The 20,867-nt window shown below is 45.8% G+C and overlaps 1 protein-coding gene across 1 annotated transcript; it reads left to right on the top strand.

The window, feature by feature from the left end:
- Positions 1-95: 95 nt before the first annotated feature.
- On the top strand, positions 96-20,850 carry acin1b (apoptotic chromatin condensation inducer 1b). Its single transcript, XM_037112078.1, has 17 exons — positions 96-270; positions 1,819-1,884; positions 2,080-2,191; positions 2,408-2,481; positions 2,682-4,109; positions 4,421-4,503; positions 9,548-9,668; positions 14,432-14,477; positions 15,337-15,482; positions 15,930-16,076; positions 16,177-16,348; positions 16,530-16,675; positions 17,611-17,718; positions 17,963-18,070; positions 18,496-18,877; positions 19,143-19,240; positions 19,328-20,850. Exons 1-17 carry the CDS (start codon positions 136-138, stop codon positions 19,646-19,648), a joined length of 3,693 nt encoding a protein of 1,230 aa, XP_036967973.1. The 5' UTR covers positions 96-135; the 3' UTR covers positions 19,649-20,850.
- Positions 20,851-20,867: the final 17 nt, after the last annotated feature.

Consider the following 20,867-nt stretch of genomic DNA (forward strand, 5'->3'; position numbering starts at 1 on the left):
GTTGTTTTCGAGCTGTCACGGTGCTGTTATGTGACTTCGGGACAAACCGAGCTCGTCCGGAAACTGCCGAGCTGTGACGCCGAGCAGCAGCCGTAGCGACGCTTGTTGGGAGTTTAGACAAGCGGAGGGAGCAAAATGGCGGACGAAGATATTACGCTTGATGGGAAACCTCTACAATCGCTCCGGGTCGCGGATTTAAAAGCCGCCCTGGAGCAGAGAAACCTCTCGAAGAGCGGGCAGAAGAACACGCTCGTCAAGCGGCTGAAAGGGGTGAGTTTTCGCTCATGTTGCGGCCGCCTGTCGAGTCCGGCTAAGTTCAGCAGCAGGCGAGTGACGGCGGGGGTTAACAGTAACGTTAGAGGCCGTAACGGTGTGTGTGTGTTGGCTCGGGGAGCGGGAATACATAAATCGCCTGGCACGCGCTGTAACGCACAAACAACAGTTTTTGCTTTCGGTCGTGTGTAGCTGACAGCACGACGAAACTGTCCAGCCCACCGAGTTCGGACTTAAATCGCAACTACTCGCGGCGCACCGTGTTGCACACAGTTGAACTGTGCACCTGTCAAGTCGAGGCCTAAGCTGAGTGTAAGCAAGCGCACATAGTGTACAGTACTCGGCCGTGACCGCGCTTCGCTGTGTGTGTGTGAGTGTGTATATTTGGGTTACGGGGGCGCGCGTCGCCATGTAAACAGAATCTTTACGAGCGTCACCAGGAAGTAAAACAGATTTATTCGATTTTTTTTTGTGAAGTTATTTTTATGAACACTGTCGTTGTTTTTGCCGCTGGCCGATAAACAACGATAGGTTTCAGGGCCGTATGCGGGATTTGAAAAGGGGGGAGGTCATGAGTCTGAGTCCCCCTTCCGCCAGAACAGAAAAGTGCTGGCAGACACTGCAAATAAAACACTCTTTATTTTGTTAAATTTAGATTATTGTATTTACTCAGTGATATATTTGTTGAATTATCATTATTATTTTCAAATTAGGGCACATGTGCTAGTTTAAAATCCCATCCAGGCTGCCTAGAATAACATTCTGGTGGAGAAATATTTATTTATTTATTTATTTAGTTAGTTATTTAAACTCCATCATGGTAGCTTGAAGTGTGGAGAGTCGTTACTCCATGCATATTAACTTGCACACCATATTTTAGGTGAAATTATTATGCTGATTTACCAGGTAGTATGTTAATAAACCCCTGTGCTCGCATCGTCGACTAAATGTTGTAATGTATGCTTTATTAACAAACATTGGGACCTCAAAATGTACTGTACCCCTGCTTGAATAAAAACATCAAAATATCAAATGCTTAAGACAATGATATTTGCTGATGATTATGTATTGAGCACAGTATGTTTGCCGTGAAGGCACAAGGGGAGGGCCAGTCTTTTAAGTCTTGTAGGTTCTGTAGGTAGAGAGTGGAGAATAGCGTGATTTGCATACATTCAAAGCGCTTCCCTTCATTGGGCCAGGGATCAACTGACCCAGGCCTTCAAAAGTGTCTGAAAAAGTGCACCTCAGGATAGTAGCAAGGCATTGTCACTAGATTTAGTGCTGACAGTGATCCTTTGCATCTTGATTTTGAGGGACTTGTATGGTATTTGCTATTATTATATTGAAATTAACAGTATTTTATGACATGTTTTAATCTGGATCTTTTAGTTAGATTGTAGTGGAAACTACTGATGCTCTGAATTTAACAAAATATTTTGTTAAGTGAATAAAGTGATGAATAAAAATGATCCGGCAGCCAACTGACTCAGTCATCTCCCATAAAATGTAGGCATCAACTGTAATCCCTGTCCTTGTTCCCTGCAGGCTCTGATGCTGGAAAATCTTCAGAAGTCGTCGTCCTCCCACAGTGGGCTGCAGCCCAACTCACAGGTATGAAGAGATTTTAAAAGATGGGTTAGTTACCAAGGCTTTTGTCAACACGTGCATGCATTTTGAGTGCTTTTAGTAAGCTATTCAATATTCCCCACTAAGACGAACAGTTCTTCTTATAAACGCTTGCCCTATGAATGTTACATTGCAGACGTATTAACAAGGTGCTGTTTTATGTACTCTTTTGTGTTATAGATGGGTGAGGAGATGAGCCAGAATAGCTTCATAAAACAGTACCTGGCCAAACAGCAGGAGCTCCTTCGCCAGAGGCTGGAGAGAGAAGCCCAGCAAGATGACGAGGCAGACGGTATAACATTCACATGAACATATCTGACACAGTCTCTGCCATATGTGCTTTAGCTTCAAAGAACTGCAAGTTCATTGTGTCTTTCTACACGCTCATTCTTTCAGCAGTCCTGTTAATTTACGTTGTTCAAACATCTGTACTCACCTGATTTCATGTTCGTTCGTACAAACATGCTGAAAAACCCCTGAACCCCTGCCTCATGTCCCTCTCTGACAGAAAGCCCAGCGTTGCCAGAGGAGGATGACGACCACTCGGATGACAACGACAGCTCTCCGTACGTCCCTGACAAGGTTAGTAACCTCCACACACTGCTTTGTGTGTCCCTCAGAGGAGCTACACATTGACCAGAGAATATTGTGAAACTGTCAGTGGTGCTTTTTACATGATACAAAGAGTTTTTAGTGTTTTCTTCACTTGTAAATGCCTCAAAACATGCTAATGACTGTATAGGACAAAAATAGTCATCTTGGCCTTTATTTTTGCCCAACAGAACCGCTCCATGCTCTCTCAACCCTCAATGACCAGGGTGGAGCAGGGAGGGGGAGATTCATTGATGGCTCACAGGATGATGGCACGCGGTCCTGACATGGGCCCAGGTCCTAACCTGCACCCTCAGGAGTCACTTGAGGCCCCAGGAGCTAGGATGCAGCGAGCCACCTTTCATCAAGGACATAAGGAGCCACCGGCACCCTCTCCTCCCCGCGCTGTAGCCTCCCTGTCAGTGCGTGTCCTGGGCCAGCCGGACCGCCAGGGCCTGCCCCCTGCCGTACCACGAGCCCAGGAGAAGGAGGGCACCGCACCGAGCGAACCTGGATCAGCTCATCCTGTGCTCCACCTGAGCCGATCCGCTGGGGGCTCTGCAGGAGGTCACGTCCACGAAGAGAATGACGAAGACGACAGCGGCGATGATGAAAGCGAGGATGACGACGACTGGGGACCTGGTCCTGGCGGGGCACGGAGGGGCAACAGAGCGCCTCCCCAGTCACAGCAGATGCCCCCTAGTGTCCCATCAACAGTTGCAAGATCCAAACGCAAGCTTCAACCTCCACAGCACATCCCACCACCACAGGCACACCACACCCCGATGCAACTGCGCCACCCCACTCCTCCTCCCTCTCCACCTCCTGATCTGTTCCCCCTGCCTGACACTCCCAAGCAGAGCCCCCCAGATGACCGGGAGGGAGAGGGCCCTGAGGCTGCACGTGGTCCGAGGGCGGCACCTTTCCAAGCTCCCAATGTGCAGCGTCAAGACTCTGATTCAAGCTCTCGTTCCAGCAGTCCGGAGCCTCCTGTGAAGCGCAGGCCAGGGCCCCTGTCTCTGCTCGTACACAAGATGGAGTCAGAGGGGGCCTTCCATGCGGTGGAGGCCACATCAGCTATAGATATGTCAGGAGAGAAGGCACACTCCTCCACTGGGCCTGCCAGTTCCGCTGAATCTCCACTGCAGAAATTAGAGAAAAAGAGGCTTCAGGAGAACCGAGAGATGGAGGAAGAGAAGCGACTGAAGGAGGAGAAGGAGAGAGAACAACACCAGGAGCAGGAGAGGCAAAGAAGGAGGCTACAAGAGCAGGAGAGAGAGAAGAAACGCTTGGAAGAAGAGAAGGAGAAGGAGAGGAAACGGCTGGAAGAGGAGGAGGCGCTGCGTCAGAAGGAGGAGCGAGAAAAAGAAAGAAAACGTCAGGAAGAGGAACGGGAAAAGGAGCGAAAGCGCCAGGACGGGGAGAAGAGGAGAGCGGAGAATCTGCAAAAGGAGAAGTACAAGGAAGAGGAGAAAGCCAGCAAAGGCAGAGTGGTTGTGACTGAGGCCCAAGATTCAGATTCCTCATCGGACTCTGACTCCAAATCAGACTCCTCTTCACGCTCATCACGGTCCTCCTCTTCCTCCCAGGATAAAACTCGCCCTGCCAGGCAGCTGAAGGTCAGTGATCAAACTGGTGTCAGTGTCCAAGCTGATGTCAGTGTCAGTCATTTACTACAGCAACGATGTGTGAGTTCTTATGTGTGCTTCATTTCCGGTGTTTTTTCGCCAATTTGCCATGCATCAGGTTGATTGAGCACGTAAATGCGCATATAAACATTAAAATGAAAAATAATTTGATAATTACAGTTCTTTTTTTTTTTTTCATCATTATTTCGGCCTTCCTGTATGTATCCACAGTTTCTGTTTTGATGCACACAGGCATGCTGCTATTTGTTTTTTCATTGTTTTAACTCTGAATAATTTCACAGAAGTCTGACCAAGGACAGGAAGCAGAGGATGAGAAAAAGACTAACCTGAGTATGGGGGCAGAGAAACGATACCTCTCAAAAAGGTCAGTAATCATTAGAATGCAGTTAATCTCTGTAACAAGTGAAACAATTCATTGCCAGCTACGAGGTTAGGGCAGCCACACAGCCTGCGTGAGCAAAAATGATCTGTTGATAGTCATGTTTACATCACACCAGCAACATAACACCTTCCACTACAGTTCAGTGACTGTGTATATATATCTGTTTATATCTAGGTCTGTATCTGTAGAATATGCCACAGACGTGACAAAAACATCACACCAGCAAAGATGAACCATCATATTAATCGTAACACAACATGCAAACGCCTTGCTCTTTGTAAATGTCTTTCTAAATGTTGTGCACTGTATATGCCGGTCTGTGATGTGATACATTTCTCCAGTGGCGCCCTGCAATATTTCAAAACAATGTTGTGTGTTTGAAAGTCATTGGGTCTTTTTTCACTTAATTTAGATATACCTTTTATCCTTTTAATTTTGGATATCTCAACTTGCTTTTGACTTTCCTGGAACGGCTGATTATATCACATTTCAAGATTTCCAGATTTCTTCTCTTAGAGAAGCTGATCAATTAAATGGAAATAGGTCGACAATGTGGGCTAAATCACTGAAAAATTAGGCTATTGAGGATGATGATCGCATTTTTCTAGATATGTGATCACACTTTTCTTGTCAGATGAAAGAGCAAAAGTAATGTGTATTAAAGGTAAGAGAGATTAGGTTAATAATATGTTTTCAGTTAGCATATCAGCTAATGTAAATTGTTATGGGATCATCAATAGATGGAGGTCATGGTTAAATCACATGTATGCACTGTCTACTTCTACATCTGATTGTTATTACTTCAGCCAAGGAAGATATGTTTTCACCCAAGTCTGTGTCTTGGTTGGTTAGTTTGTCCGCAGGATTACACAAAAACTACTGAATGGAAACTTGTATCCAGAACGGGAATTTTAATACATATCCAGATAAATGGATGGATGGCATTAAATGAAAAAAATCAGTATCTATGAATGAGTTAAATTCTGCTAGATCCTAATAAAAATCTGGATCGAGCTGATTTAAATATGTTTTCATATAGATGTTATGATATTATATGTTTACAGCCACTATACTTAACACATTGGATGTTGGATTAGGCTTGATTGATTTAAAGGGGGCTGCTGGAGGAGGTGTGCTTTAGTGTTTATATTTATATATATATATATATATATATATATATATATATATATTATATATATATAAAATATATATTTTTCTCCTGTCCTGTCTGGTCTTTGTTCCTTGGCTGTGCTTTAGGATGAATTGATTGGTCACATAAAGGGTGGAACTAATTCACCATTGTAAATAATTGTCAGCATGGAAATTCGTGCTAAATATCTCTTCCTATTAAAATGATTGGCCGGTCAAAGAGCTGACAGCATGCGTCCTCAAAGCTCGAATCTGTTGTAAACACACCCCACGGTTTTTCTGGCTCGTTTCTAATTATAGCACGCTGGATTTCTTGTCAGGCGTTCAATGCGGCAGCCCCAGAAGCCGCGTGGGTGATGCTGCTTTTCTCCTGAGAATCGGGGTCCTTTTTTTTCCACGCTCGCTCATTTTCTTCTGATATCTTTATCTCGCAGGTTCCTTTTTGACGCTGGCAACCGAGACCGTGTTCTCACTCCTTTAATGAATTATTATTTGCGGTAACATTTCGGGAACGAGCGTCTCACTGGGGCTTTTATTTTGGAAATCATTGACCGGAACATCAGGTTTTTTTCCCCCCACTCCGGTAGACTTGACACCGCTCTCGCTAGCCAACATGGCCGTCATGCATGCATTGCATCCCTGATACCGACGCAGTGCACGGCTACTCAGCAGTAGAAACAGCCGCGACCGGATCTTTTTTCATTCCGCGTCCCCGATTTCAACCCACGCCTGACCGGAATAACCATCAGCGACAGGGTGTTATCTTTTATCCCGGGGGGTTTCCCTTTCAAGGCCGGCCGTAATGCTGTCCGAAGGCAACAAAAACGGGTAAGAGTGAGCCAGAGGGCGACTCAAGGCTTCAGGTTGCTGGTTGTACTTTTACACCCCTTTTATCCAGATGGCACTCGGGGACACATCAGCCGGTCTCAGCCTGTCGTCACCTGCCGTGAAACCGGCTGTACATGACGATACTGGTTAGCTAGCAGCTCCTTCCTGCCTGTTAGATATCATGTCATCAGTTCACATTGGCCTGGTTAGGAGCGTGTTACATGCTCGCCCATGTGAGGAGGACCGGGGGTGGGGACGTCGGTGAGAGCCTTTTGTTGGGTGAAGGAGCAGGGAGATTATTTTTTTCAGGGGGATTGGGTGGGGGGTCTCCTCTCTTTTATCAATGCCTTTTAAATAGCTTCACTCTGAAGAAACACATTGATTAATAAATAATGGGCTCAGATTGCATGGTGTGATGATGACATCCAGACAGACAGTGATTTCACCGCCTCCCTTTGCCTTTCCCCTCTTTCACCTCAGCGTTTTCTCTCACACAGGGCACTCAGGAGGCTGGGCTTTTTCTTATTTCTGAATATAAATGTTCTTACGAGATCCTCGTTTTGTTGTCAGGCCCGCGGAAGTCTCTATCTGTGTGTTTTGGGGTTTGTGTTGCTGTAGCCGCTAATGATCTCACTGTTGTCAAGGGAGATCATTAAAGCAGACATCTGCTAACTGTACAGTCGGTGTGAATGGGCCCTTATGGTGTGATATAATTCTCCCAGCTGGCATTAGCACTCACACTCTGGTCCCTTGGGGAGTTGACTGCACGTCTGATTTGACCAGTGACAATATTTTGGTCTGATTTGGTCTGGTTGTTTTTATTAGGACACGATTTGAGAAATTCTGTTGAGCAACCATGAATGAGAACTGGCGCTTCGGGTCATGCCATAAGCGCGATCTCTTTTCGAGAAGTTAAAACAGAAGTAATGCCTCATGGTAAATTTTTCAGATTGTGTTTTTGTTCCTCAGGTTCAAGTTGTACTTCCAGCTTGTTCATGTGAACACGAAGCTGTTTGAAATGCACGACATGAGTGCTACAAGGCTGTTATATGAAAAGAAAAAAGCCAGGCATCATTCAGACACACAGTCACCTATTATTCTTCAGTGACCATTACATCACCTTGGCCTGGCATTTACTCCTTCAGTGATCCGAAGGGGTTATATTTCCAGTTGACACCTGTCTCCCTTTATAGCCTGTGCAGGTGTGTCTCTGGCCTTGCCCAAGAGGCACACACACACACACACACACACACACACAGACGTTGACATCCACACCTCGGGCGAATGGGGAGATTCAGCGTGGCGTGGAGGAGGGGAAAATGCTGTCCTCCTACCAGTGACTAATCTCCAGAGAGGGAGGCTGAACAGACTCTCCTGACGCTCTGGGTTAGATTTCAGTAGTACAGGGACTAACATTACAGGCTTTCCTACTTTGCCAGTGACCATGTTACATGTCATGAAGAAGGAGAAAAGCTGAGGTCGGGTTTCCTGTGTCACAAATTTGAGAGAGACTTTTGCAGTAACTGTTATCAAAAGGAAATAAAGGGCATCCAAAACATATAGCACATCACCTGGTTGTAGAGGTGACTTTTGGTGAAGGTGAGTCCATGTTTGAGCCAGAAGGATTCTTCCGAGGGTCAAATTGGCTGCAACAATTTGACGATTAATCCATTAGGCGGCAGAAAGTACATTTTTCAGATGCATTTTCAGTCTTCTCATACCAGAATTTGGCGCTTGCCCTTGTCTTGCATCATTGTTAGGTGTAGCGTGGTTTTGAATATTTAAAGAAGTCACCTTGGGCTTGAAGGAATTCTGATGCACCTAGCTGCTCGCTGATGGTTTATAGACGAACGTCGAAAATCAACAGCAGACTAAAAACTGCATAAACAAAGGTCATCACCTGCGCTACTGATTTTGTTCCTTTTTTGGCCGTGTTGCTGCTTTAAAGTTCAAAATTACAATTGAACTCGGGACAAAATGTGTTCCAGAGATTGTTAGTGGCATCTTGAATTCACTGACACTATCACACATTTCATTTTATGATATACCTTTCAGAAATGTGCCATCTACTCCCTTTTCCTGTGAAGTGCTCGCTGTGAAATGAAAAGCATCATGTACTGGTTTAAACAATAGAGGAGGCTGTGCACCGTAATAGACCGACGGATGCTCGAGGTTGCTGTTCTCCCACCTACAGGGTGCTAACTTGACGCCTGTGTCGTCACACGGAGGCAGCAGAGGAGACTTTTGATAGTGCAAGAAGGGGAAGTTGAGGGTGTAGCTAAAAATATGATAATGACATCTGCTTTTATTTGCTCTGTCTTAGATAACACAGATTAAATAAAACAATGTGTGGAGAAGCTGTGTGAGGTCTGACTCACAGTGACTACAAAGCCTGGGTTTTAAGAGCTGGAGTTGGAAGTGGAGTGTTTCTGTATAATGACCCCAGCAGGGATCAAATGTAGACCACACACACGGAGTCAGCTGTGAGTCTGTGTCTTGGACTTTGATAATTAGTTTGAGGGGTGTTTGCGACCCTGGGTATCCGTTAGCTGGGAAGCTATTTATAGCAGGAGTGACCCAGATCACTGCCCCTCAGCAACCTTTCTCTGAATCTTCCCACTGTATTTCTCTGCCTTGTTGTACACATTGTTTTTCCCACATTGTCTTTTGATAAGGCTGCGACAACTGATTATTAATCAGCCGACCACCGTGCACACAAGGTACTCTAGGCCATGTCTTCATTGCGATTGCCTGTGTGATCGTTGTTGTGCTTGATGGTTTTGATATGTTTCTCATGGAAACTGACCAGACCGCTAATGTTTGCCACTGTGATTCATAATTTGATATGTCACTGCCACAACATAAATCTTAAAAATGCAGATGTAGCAGCAGAAATTAGCTTAGAAAACGTTAACAGGGCCAGGTAAAGATGACAAGCTTTATAACCAGTTACTGCCCAGTGTTGACCCCAAGTTCTCATACAGCCTTTGCCTTGAAATTCTGTTTTCTCCAACCCTTCTCCTCACCCTCCTCTCTCTTTCTTCTGCAGGGAGGTGTCGGAGCCCAGCGCAGCCGCCGTGACCGAGGTGGAACCGGAATCGGAGAGCTCCATGGCCCAGCAGCCGCCCTCCGGGGCCGAGCCAGAGAACAGCGAGGGCCGCCTGGAGGAGGTAAGGTCACTGACAGGGTGGGGGTGCCCGGGTCTTTGTGCTGTCTCTCCCACTAACCTGCATCCTCATTCATATAGAAGCATGTTTAGAACAGCACAAGTAAAGAGGGTCACTCAAAACCAACACAACCCCATCGTTTGGCTCCTGTGGAGTTTCTGCCCTCTCGATTCTGACTCTTCATGCATTTTTTTTTTTTTTACATAATTTTAACCTCTTAAATGCTCATTAGATCGCCCAGTTGGAGGTTTCTACAAATGCCCACAGGTGAACAAACAGGGTTTTGAGTTGGAGTTGGGTCCTGGCATAAATAGAAATGAACTAATCTCTTCCATCTGCATTTTATGGAAATAATATTTCATAACCGGCTCATTGACTTACATGATCTCTCACACACACTCTTTGTCTGCCTGGTCCATGTAGTGAGTTTAAGTATTGATACTGCTTGAATGCAAACTGAATGCTAGAATTCTGCCACAGAAAGTGCATGCTTCTTTTATCGCTGTTCTTGTCTGTGTGTCTTTTCGTTCAGGAGGGAGGAAGGGTAGAAGAAAAGCCTTACTTGAAGGCCCTGACACATAAAGCCGGTTATTGATCGCCGTGTAGCCCTCCATGGTCGACACTGATCAGTTTTACCTAATGCAGCTCGAGTTCTTGCATGTTGATGTGTCAGGGTCTCGGCAAGGGCCATTGCACTGGAGTAATGCATTTTATGCCACCACAAGCAGTTTCTATTCTTGAAATATTTACATACTGTACATTTGCACTCAGTTGCACCTTGGAGCCTTTTCGCTGGGTCTCATTATGAAGCTACTGTTAGTGTTACACATGACATTCAGCCTTCACGTCTTGCTGCTGCTGATGCCCACAGCCATGCATTACATTTTAGACACTGAGAATTTGCCTTTCGTTTCCAGAGTGCCTAATTTGAATTTGCTGGTGAGCTGCTAGGCTATTGAAGTTCTAATCGGCATGTGTCTCTTTTTGTACTGTGTGTTTGTGTGGGTTTTGTTTCCCCCCCTTGGGTTTGCATGAGTAATGGACCCTGACAGTGTGTGTAGAGATGCATCAGGGCTTGTTTCTGCTGTTTCTTTCACCCTGTTTCCATTCTCTGCTCTCTGGCTTGCTCTTCTCACACCGCCCCTCTCTCTCTCTCTCTCTCTCTCTCGCTCTCTCTCTTCAGTTCACTCTCTTTCACTGTCTCTCTCCCCCTCTTTGTCCCCCTACTTTCCATCTATGCCTTTGTATCCCATCATGAACGCTTCTCTCTCACTATATATATTTATGGTGTGATTGCTGTTTAAAACCCCATTGATTGCTTTGTTATGAAGGTGCCCATGCCTCTTCCATTGCCCCTAATGGTACCTGCTGCGTACTACTACTACCACCACCACCACCAACACCAACACCTCCTCCACTCCTCCTCCTACTCCTCCTGTCCCGCTATGTTCAAGTGCGTCGCTGGTACCTGAATTAGGCCCAGAGTCTGCGAAGCCATGGCACTGAGTAAAGCCCGCAAGGCCTTCCATGTTAACCCTGCGGTGGCGTGCTGAGCCAGCAGGAACTGGAGCTCGCTTCAGAACAGCAGCGGCAGCCGTGCCGACTGCAGCGGCACACAGTTGTCATGCCTCAGGGGTTGGATGCCAGCTCGCTAACCTGAACCGGACTAGACTGTGCTGCACTGTGCGGTGGTGATGAACGATGGGGTAAGGGAAGGGGAGTGCGTCTCATACGCTCTGTGTCGCCTCACCCTCTCCCTGCCTTTCCCATCTACCATTTTGAGGACAAGGACAGTCACACAAAGCGTTGCCCACAACATCAGTGCCTCCATCCTCTCAGAGGCAAAGTACAGAGCCTTAGAGAAAAGACAAAACTCAACAGCTTTTCAGTTTTGCTTTTATCTCCACCTTCAACCCCACACTGCCCCCTGCCAGTGGGGTGGAGTTATGACATTGGACTAAGAACCCACTGCAATAACCCACACAGTGTTTGTTCGATTCCTGTCTGGGGTGAACAACTAATGATCCTGGGACTTTTTTCTTGGATTCTATGACATGATGATATGGACTTCTTCTTGCACTTTGAAATCTGGAACCCCAATATTTGGTTGAGCTTTTGAGGTAACAGTCATCCTCTGCCTTGACAAGATGACCCTTTTGGCAGACTGCACTATTTGAAACTTAACGTCTGTCAACACGCTCTGCAGCATCATTCATACAAAAACTGTTGCCTGTACTTTTCACCAGCTCCACTGCAGGACAGGCTTTTAAAGGACATGATGCCAAGGACAAGTATTATGCACCAAGTTTTTTTGTGGGTGCACAGTGACAGCGATCAGAGAGAGCTGGGTACACTCAGCATATCATCGCCTGCCTTATTCTGCAGCCACGCTGTCAGTGAACACCGGTGTGACTCAGTGGATGTTTGACCAGGAAGTCATGATATCCTGCCTGCATGGAAATGGATAACTGCTGCTGCTGTTTATTTTATCTCCACATCCATCTCTTTGCTACACCCACAACTTGGCATCTCGTTTGATATCATGTGGAGCGCAGAGACATTCACGCCAGCAACTGTACTCAAGATTGATTCCCATCGACCCTCTCATTCTGACCACTTGTCTGGATTATAATTTTACAAAGACAAATTCTTCTGGATTACTTTTTCCCCCCTTTTAAAGAGACCTTCCGCCTGTGCTGACAGTTTGCAAAACGAAATCAAGAACTGTGCGGCGAACCGTCTGGGTATGGAGACTTTTGATATTTTTGATATACAAAGGCATCAGGACAGTACACTGGAGAACATGGACAATTATGATAATTAAAGACAATAAACTCGAGCATCACAAAATGGATTTTTTTTCTTTAAGATAATCATGGACTAACAAAGATCATCAACCCCCTTCCCCCTTCAGAATCCATCTCAAGGCTTCCCAAAAGACTGAAACCTGACTGTGTGTGATCATCAAGTCAGTCAAGAAAAGTCCTCCCCAGCCCCATTCAAGAAAAAAAAAGTCCAATCCAGTGATCAGTTCCCGCCTGGTGGCTTATCTGCACACTCAAATCGAGCCCCGTCCTCACTCCTCTGCCTTCTCTGATTGGATCCTTGTTGCCTAGATACAGTACACACTGTCGTGAGGTTGGGCCATAGTCGAGCCAGTAAGGAATCAGGTGTCAAATGGTACCAGGAAATGACTTGTGATTATTCCTCTATTTAAAATGTTTACATTTTTTTAAAGGATTAAGGATTATGTAAAAAAAAAAAAAAAAAAAAAGAAAGAAATTCTTTTTTTGTAAACTAAGAGGAATGAACTCTTTCCCCTCTTTGTAATTTCTTACAAATGTTTTTAACTGTCACATGTGCTGCAGTTTTAATTTCATATTTTGACACCAAGACTTCCGCTGTTGGTCTACAGCTGTGTGTTGTTTATATACAGTACATCATCAAGGTGAATTTGAACTGCAGCATCGATCCTGACGAACCTTTTGAGTCTTCGGCACTCGGTTCTCCACCTCTGCTCCACAGAACTCATCAGCACTCACAACATTCAACACTGTTAGTCAACTACAGTACCTGATTCAACTATATGCCGTATTTTGAACTTGAAATGAGCACTGTGGCAGTGTGATAAAAAGCGATATTAGCACTGCAGTCCTTTGATAATGAAAGTCAATATTTAAGCTGCTGTCAAATTACAGGAGCTGGGCGGATAGTAGTCGTGTAACTATTTAGCAGTAGGTTAGCATGCTCGTTAGGTTGTGTTCACACAAAGAAAGGGACTGTTATCTGCAACAGTTTTGACTGTATATGGCACACCACGCATAAAATGAGTTCAGCTGTACAAAGGTAGACCAGCAAGTACCCAGTTACCTGTTACATAAGCTACAACTTGAATTTTAAAGCGCTTGTGGCGTCCCATAAAGTTCATCTTTACGTTTTCCTTCAGTGTCGACACTGATGGATGCAAAATCCTTATCCACTTCTTCAGTTGTCGCATTGTGTACTGAGCTCGTGAAACTCAGTCAGGATTTATATCATGGAAGGAAAATTCCTACAAAAACAAAAGGTCATTAGAGCTGTTACAATAACTGGATTGGGAGGCAAACTAATTTCAGACATCTGGGCTTCAGGCAGGTTTTAAAATCACTAACTGCCGCAGGTTATATTAAAATCACCTCACCTCCTGTAGAGAGTATAATGGGACTTGAGTCTTGTAAGGTGACAGGATCCGTTCTGACTCACTATCACACACTTAGCTAGTCTGCTTTTCCCCTCTATTCTAAGAGTCTCTGATGGACATTATCTTGTAATAACATACCACACTTGGATACGACCCAGTCTGAGCTACAAGCAGGTCTACTCTTGTCCTAATGCACATCATGTACTTTCCTTGTCTTTAGAGTCTACCGCACGTACACACACACACACACACACACACACACACACACACACACACACACACACACACACACACACTCACTCACAGTGTAGCATAATGATTTATCTGAGTGTCTTTGAGCAGAGGTGGAAGGCAGAAATGTGTCTGGAGTCTCTGTGTATCGACCAACGTCCCTCTCTATAATGTGGTTACAATTGGAGCCTCCAGGCCTCTGTTACTTTAACCCCCCTGCCCCGACCCCTCCTCCACTTTTCCTGTTTCTCCTCTTCTCTGTTTGTTGCCCGTTTGGGTTTGGACTCTTGGTTCTCATCTTGCCCCGCACCCCTGGGGTTTCTGTATGTTCTCTCTTGTCTCCCTCTCCTTCCAGAGCACCACTCCTAAGGCTTTTGCTGCTCGCAAGATATCCCTGACCAGTGAGTATACCAGTTACATCTTTCGTCCTACGTGAGGAAACAAGTGGAGTGGAACAAGGACAAGAAGGGGAAACATCCTACTTTTAGCTTTTAAATCCTCATCCTCATCGTCGATGAATCTGTCAATTAAGGAGTTGTTTTTTTTAAGTCTCTGACAGCTTTATTCGATTGTTTTAATGACTGATGGAACTAAAATATCCATAAAACAGACAGTGAGCTTGCCAGACGGAAGTAAATTAGCTCAAACTAAATTCACACACACTCCTTTTTGACTATAATGTTGATTGAAAAAACATTAATCACATTATTGTTATCCTTTCACACCAAAGTCGTTTGGCTGCTCTGGAAACACAGTGATTAAAAAGTCTAAACAGAACACTTTGATTAATGTGCTGGTTCTGTCCAGCCGCAGGGAACCAGTCCGTACTTCACACAAGGACACAGTCACAGTATGCTTTATGGAAGCTCACACTACACTCTGCTGCATAGTTCCTGTTAGATTTGTCATATTTCATTGCATGCAATACTTCCCTTGAACTCTGTGTGTCAGAAACCACTTTAGTCTTACAACAAATGCACAGCAACATGTCCAATGCTGTTCAACATAACCAGGTGTGAAAATGTTCCTGAAATTGTTTAATCCCACAGTTCCATTTATGAATTCCTTGTAAACTTTAATTAGTCACTGCCACCTTTTGGAAAAACGATTTAGGTTAAAGTGTTTAGGCAGTTATTTCTGCTTTCGGGCCCTGAGCTTGCAGTAACTTGTCTCTGGCTTGTTCTGCTCGGCAGAAAGTAGATCATCCATCTGGGGGTGTATTTCCTCTCCGCTCAGTGATATGTTTTGACTCCTCTGCAGGCAGTAAGACGTCGCCAGCCACCACAGATGGAGGCGCGGGAGACGCCGAGACAGCGACCGCAGCAGGGAGGAAGAGGCGATGGGGCTCCAGCACGTCAGTCACTGCTAAGAAGCCATCCATCAGCATCACCACCGACTCACTGAAGGTACTGATGCAGCGCGGGGTCCAGGACCAAGAAAATAAATGTGATGATTCCCATAATTCTGTTTATCAGAGCTCACATTTTGGGCTGCGGGCTAATATTTATTGATTATTTTTAGGTTCTAGAAGCAAAACGGAGCTTCTGAAATGACAAAGAATTTTATTTTTTAGCCAGATTTTCATCAGTTAAAGAAATCAAGATGCTACACCCAGCTTTTAAGATTAATGGTCCTACTCTGCCAACTACTGGTTTGGTTACAGTTTCCCCAAATCCCTGGATTTACAATCAAAACGCTCATTATTTACACAAGCTAAAGCCTTTCAGAACAACTGACGAACAACAAAACCAGGGTCCATCTTTTCAGATCAGACAGATTTATTCCTCTCCTTCTCTCCTCCAATTTTTTTTCTTTTCCTCCGATCGTCTCCCACCTGTGTCTGGATCCTGCAGTCTTTGATCCCGGACATCAAAGTGAACCAGGAGGCGGTGGTGGAGCTGCACCCAGAGGAGCTGCAGCTGTCTGGGGACGAGGAGAGCCTGGACGCCGCTAGGGACGACCAGGACAAAGGCCTCAAGATCCGGCGCACTGTCACGCAGGTCCGAAGAGGCTTACTGTGAAGTGGTCTCGAGAAATGGTGATTTCATCAGCAGTTGAGCCGTCACATTAACACATTTCCCACCTGTAATCCCTCCCCAGATTGTCCCAGGTGACGGCCAGGAAAATGGACAGACAAATGAAGAGGAAGAGGCGGAGAAACCAGAGAAAGATAAACAGCGCAGGACTTCCAGAGACAAGAGGAAGAACAGCGTCTCCGAGGAAGCCTCAGAAACGCAGACATCTGTCAACCTCGATGGAGAGGCAAAGAAAGGTAAACCAACCTCACTGAAAAGTACATGGGTTTTCTTAATTGCTGTAGATTATTGGTTAAAAATCTCTTCCATCATCCCTCTGGCAGTACTTCATCTCTCTCTCTCTTGATTACAGACATTCTTGCTCTCATTTTCCCACCCGTAAAACTCACTCCTCTCACCTCTTCATCTTTTCCCCAGTTACCCCCAGCGACAGCGTGGTGCGTCGCTCCATAAGCCAACAGAAGTCCGGCGTGTCCGTCACCATCGACGACCCCGTCCGCACGACCAGGCAGCCCTCGCCACCACATGGAAAAATCTCAAATATCATCCACGTGACCAACCTGGTGGGTTTTTAACTCACTGCACTATATTACAAGGCATCGTAGAAAGTGCAGTGAGACAGTGATGTTCTTCTTCCACGCTGGCAAAAATGGCAAAGATTCAGTTATACAAGTCAGAACCTTAAACGCTCCACACTTAGAAAATGATGTCAGAACAATGGTTGAACAGAAAAACCCCTGCGTTTCTAAATGTACCCTAAAAGCTTGACATGAATGAGGCGTACTGCGCTGATCCCAGTGGCAACCACATCACCATCCTTCCCATAATTGGAGTCAGGAACAGTTACCCAGGTATTATGGCTGTAGTCAAGCATCACCTTTAGTTAGGGGCACGCTGCATGACTAAACAGACTGCGACAAGACTAGACATTACGCATTTAATGACTAGCATTTGCAGATTTTTTTGTACCTGCGTCATAAGAGCAAGACTTAGTGTTGCCCTTGGATCAAAGACTACAAGATCTCTAATGCCACCCAGCCTCACTAATCTCAGAATAACAGGAGCTCTCAGACTACACTGACAGAATGTAGAGAGACCAAACGTTTAAGGCTCTGCCGTGTAACCGCTGGTCACCATAATGTTGTCCAAATACACAGAACTGGTGGACTGAAAATGTAGAAACAGCTTTGCGTTTCTTTGAAAAGATATGGACTTTTGCCTGAGGGAGGCGCCAGAGGGAAGACCATGTTGTTGGCCCAGCTAAAAGTTCTCAGCATCTGAACTGTGACAGTTTTAAAAACAGGTCACTGTTTGACCGAGCGTTAATGCCAAAGAACAGCTCAAACCAGCAGGAATTCTGGCATTTAGTTTATTTACATACGTCAGGCAAACAGATTCTAATGATCTTCTTCACGTTTATTCCTTCTTCACAACTATTCCACTCGGACTGAAAATGCCACGTAACCCTGATTGTTCCATGTCGGTGTGCCTCCCATAGGTACGACCCTTCACACTGGGCCAACTCAAGGAGCTGCTGAACAGGACGGGCAGCATAGTGGAAGACGGCTTCTGGATCGACAAGATCAAGTCTCACTGCTTCGTCACGGTGAGTTCCAACAAATCAATATTTTCATATTGAGCTCCTTATGTTCACGAAGCATGTTGACAGGCGATTTATATAAAACCCTCAGTAAGCAGACAGGAAGAGTTGAAAGAAGCATTTGTGTGATTGTTGTCACCTCTGTGCTCTCATCCATCTCGCTCCATCTGTTCCCTCATTTTTTTCTGTGTTTTGGTTGAGATGTTTTGCAATTTTCAGCACGACTACCTTTCCTCTTCTGTCCTCGTAGTACGCCACTGCAGAGGAAGCAGTCGCCACCAGAGCTGCCCTTCACCGGGTCAAATGGCCCATGAGCAACCCCAAGGTCCTCACCGTCGACTTCTGTGAGCAGGATGAGGTAATGACACACTTGATGGAACATGCATTGCATTGGGGTAGACGGTGAGATGAAAATACGTCTAATGTACGTGCATACACTGTCAAACATTAGGCCCTCCACAGTAAGAGCATGAGACATTAAATATTAACTGGTTTATTTCTGGAACCATTTCAGATCAGCAAACACATACTTAGTCTTGAGTGGCATCAGGGATTTTGTTAAAGCTGCAGGCAGTGAAATTCATTGTATGTTACTATCATAGCTCCTAACTACAAGTGGCAGGTTTAACTATGTGTTGTCGTTGTTGTCACTAGTTGATTATATTAATGTTAAAAGTTCAGCTTTCCCTTTTTGATTGTGATGATTTTGTTTTTGTCATTTAAATGCTCTCCACACTCTGAAGGCATTTGTGTCTTATTTTGATTGTTTTCTGTTTCCTCCAGCTCGACTTCCACAAAGGCGTCCTGAAGCCAGAAAACGAGAAGGACCATGTCGCCCAGCCAGTCGTTCCTCAGAACCGGCTGCCCCCTCTGATGCCCGAGCGAGACCGGGACAGGGAAAGGGGCCGCGACAGAGACAAGGACAGGGAGCGCGACGGGGACCGGGAAAGGGACCGAGGCGTGGTCGGAGTGCGGGACCTGTGGGCGGAGCGCGAGAGGGAGATGCAGCGCAGAGAGCGAGCCCGCGGCGAGCGGGAGTGGGACCGGGATAAGGTCCAGGAATTCGCCCGACCGGGAGAGGATGGACGACGATCGCGATCCCGAGACAGGGAGAGGAGGAGGAGGGAGAGGGGCAAGAGCAAGGAGAGGAAGACCGATAAGAAGGGTAATGCACACTTTGGATAAACAAATTATTAAGTAACAATCCAATCTTCATCTCACTTTATTGTATATGATATATTACTTGTTTTTCAAATGGCAAATATTACAGCCTCTCACCCTCAATTGGGGCCAGAGCAGGTGCCCTCTACTCCATTTATTAACTGGGAATCAACATACTTCTAGCAGTAATAATTTAGTATCTTATCACAGAGTTGCATCATGTAAAACTTGAGTAAATCATTCACCCATTTGTGTTTTCTAATTAACAGAGAAAGGCGACGAGCCTCCAGCCAAACTGCTCGACGACTTGTTCCTCAAGACCAAAGCAGCTCCATGTATATACTGGCTTCCCCACACTGAGGAGCAGGTTGGTCTGATATTTATACTTATTCTGTATCAGTGGGACGTTTGAGACGTTGTTGTATCCAACTAAACTTTTCCCTTTGTCCACCAGGCTGCGCAGAGGCTTTTGGACCGCACAGAGCGGCAAAAGGAGCGCGAGCGGCGACACAAGGAGCAGCAAGAGGAGGAGGAGAAGAAGCGCGAGGAGGAGAAGAAAGAGAGGCTCAAGGGTCGAGAGAAGGAAGGCGGCTCGGTGGCGAGCGGCGCGGCAGCCGGCCGAGGAGCCGACGGGGATCGAGAGAGGGACCGCGGCCGGGACAGAGAGGGGGACAGGAAGAGGGACAGCGGCCACGGGCCCAGACGACCCTCCGCCAGCGCCAGCGGGGGACGCCGCTCTCGTAGCCGGAGCAACCAGAGGGACAGACGCCGCTGAGGGCCGAGTGGCTGCGGGGAAAGCTGAAGAGAGAGACGGGGTAGAGGACGCCGCAGACACGAAGTCTTGGGAGGGAGTGTTCCCACTTCTGGAGATGAATTTCTCTTTCCTCCAGTTCAGGACTGGTGTCTGCTCCTCGCTACCTGCCCCACCGTGCTTTAATACGTCCACTTTGACGCCAGCGTTGTCTTCCACACACTTCTGCCATTTCCCCCACATCTCGTCCACGTCAATTAACACAGATAAATGTTTATTACATGTTTTACTAGTAAAACTATGGTGCATCTAGCTCCGCCCCCACCTCCCCTCCTCACTCTTTGGTTCTCTCTCTGTCTTCCAGATGCAAAAATTCAGTCCTGTCCCTCCTCTTCTCCGTGTAGTGCTGTTAATTCTCTCTGTTGAAGAAAAGAAGCAGAGAAGGGTGGTGTTTTTTTTTTTGGGCTCGCCTCAGCATTTTGTCCCTCTGAGGTTTAGGAGCCCGCCTCTTTATTTTAGTTCTGCGGGTGCACAGTTCCTTCCGCCTCAGAGCCCTGTAATAAAACCAGTCCAAAATAGATCCCTGACCTACACATATTTTCTAGGATCAGTTCTAGTGTTCCTCTCTTCAGCACAGAGATTTTTTCTTTTCTTTTTTATATATCCACGACTAAATTTACCCAACGTCTTTGTCAAAGTGAGGAAAGCTGTTCTGTTTTTTGAAGTTTTAATGAATCCTGTTAATTTTTTCCAGCCTTGGATGGTTGTTGTGTGCTTACAGCAGGGGGATGTTTTTGTGTGAGTTCATCTCCCACAAAGATACAACTGGTACTGAAGTCTCAACACTGTAGCCTAGAAAAATGTGTGCGATAAGAGGAGACGTTATCTTACGTGTTGTGGTGATGATGGAGAAGCGCAAACGCTTGAGTTCGTCTTCTCCGGAAGACCGAAGCTCTCGTCGAGTGGAGGTTTACTCTGTAATCATCTCGGGAAGCCGACGTTCCCTGCACTGGTGTCCATTTGGAAATCACTCCTCTGACCCTCCAATCATAAATGTGTAAGGAGATAACAAATGGGTTTACCTTATAATAGAGAAATAGTTACAATTTTAATATCTTTAATCTTATGTTTTTAGTTAAGCGGTTATTTTGTTTCGTTTTCCTCCTCATGCAAGTGCTGAATGTACCGAGAATTTAAAAAAAAACAAATAAATTTAAAATTGATAACCAGCTTGTCTGTTTGG

The sequence above is a fragment of the Acanthopagrus latus genome, chromosome 10, assembly GCF_904848185.1.
Source record: "Acanthopagrus latus isolate v.2019 chromosome 10, fAcaLat1.1, whole genome shotgun sequence".
Classification (NCBI taxonomy): Eukaryota; Metazoa; Chordata; class Actinopteri; order Spariformes; family Sparidae; genus Acanthopagrus; species Acanthopagrus latus.

Bases quoted from the DNA above. Each gene is read 5' to 3' on its own strand.
- acin1b (XM_037112078.1), top strand. From the start codon at position 136: ATGGCGGACGAAGATATTACGCTTGATGGGAAACCTCTACAATCGCTC. The intron at 4,110-4,420 runs GTCAGTGATCAA...ATAATTTCACAG, and splicing joins GCCCTGCCAGGCAGCTGAAG to AAGTCTGACCAAGGACAGGA. The intron at 4,504-9,547 runs GTCAGTAATCAT...TTTCTTCTGCAG, and splicing joins AAACGATACCTCTCAAAAAG to GGAGGTGTCGGAGCCCAGCG.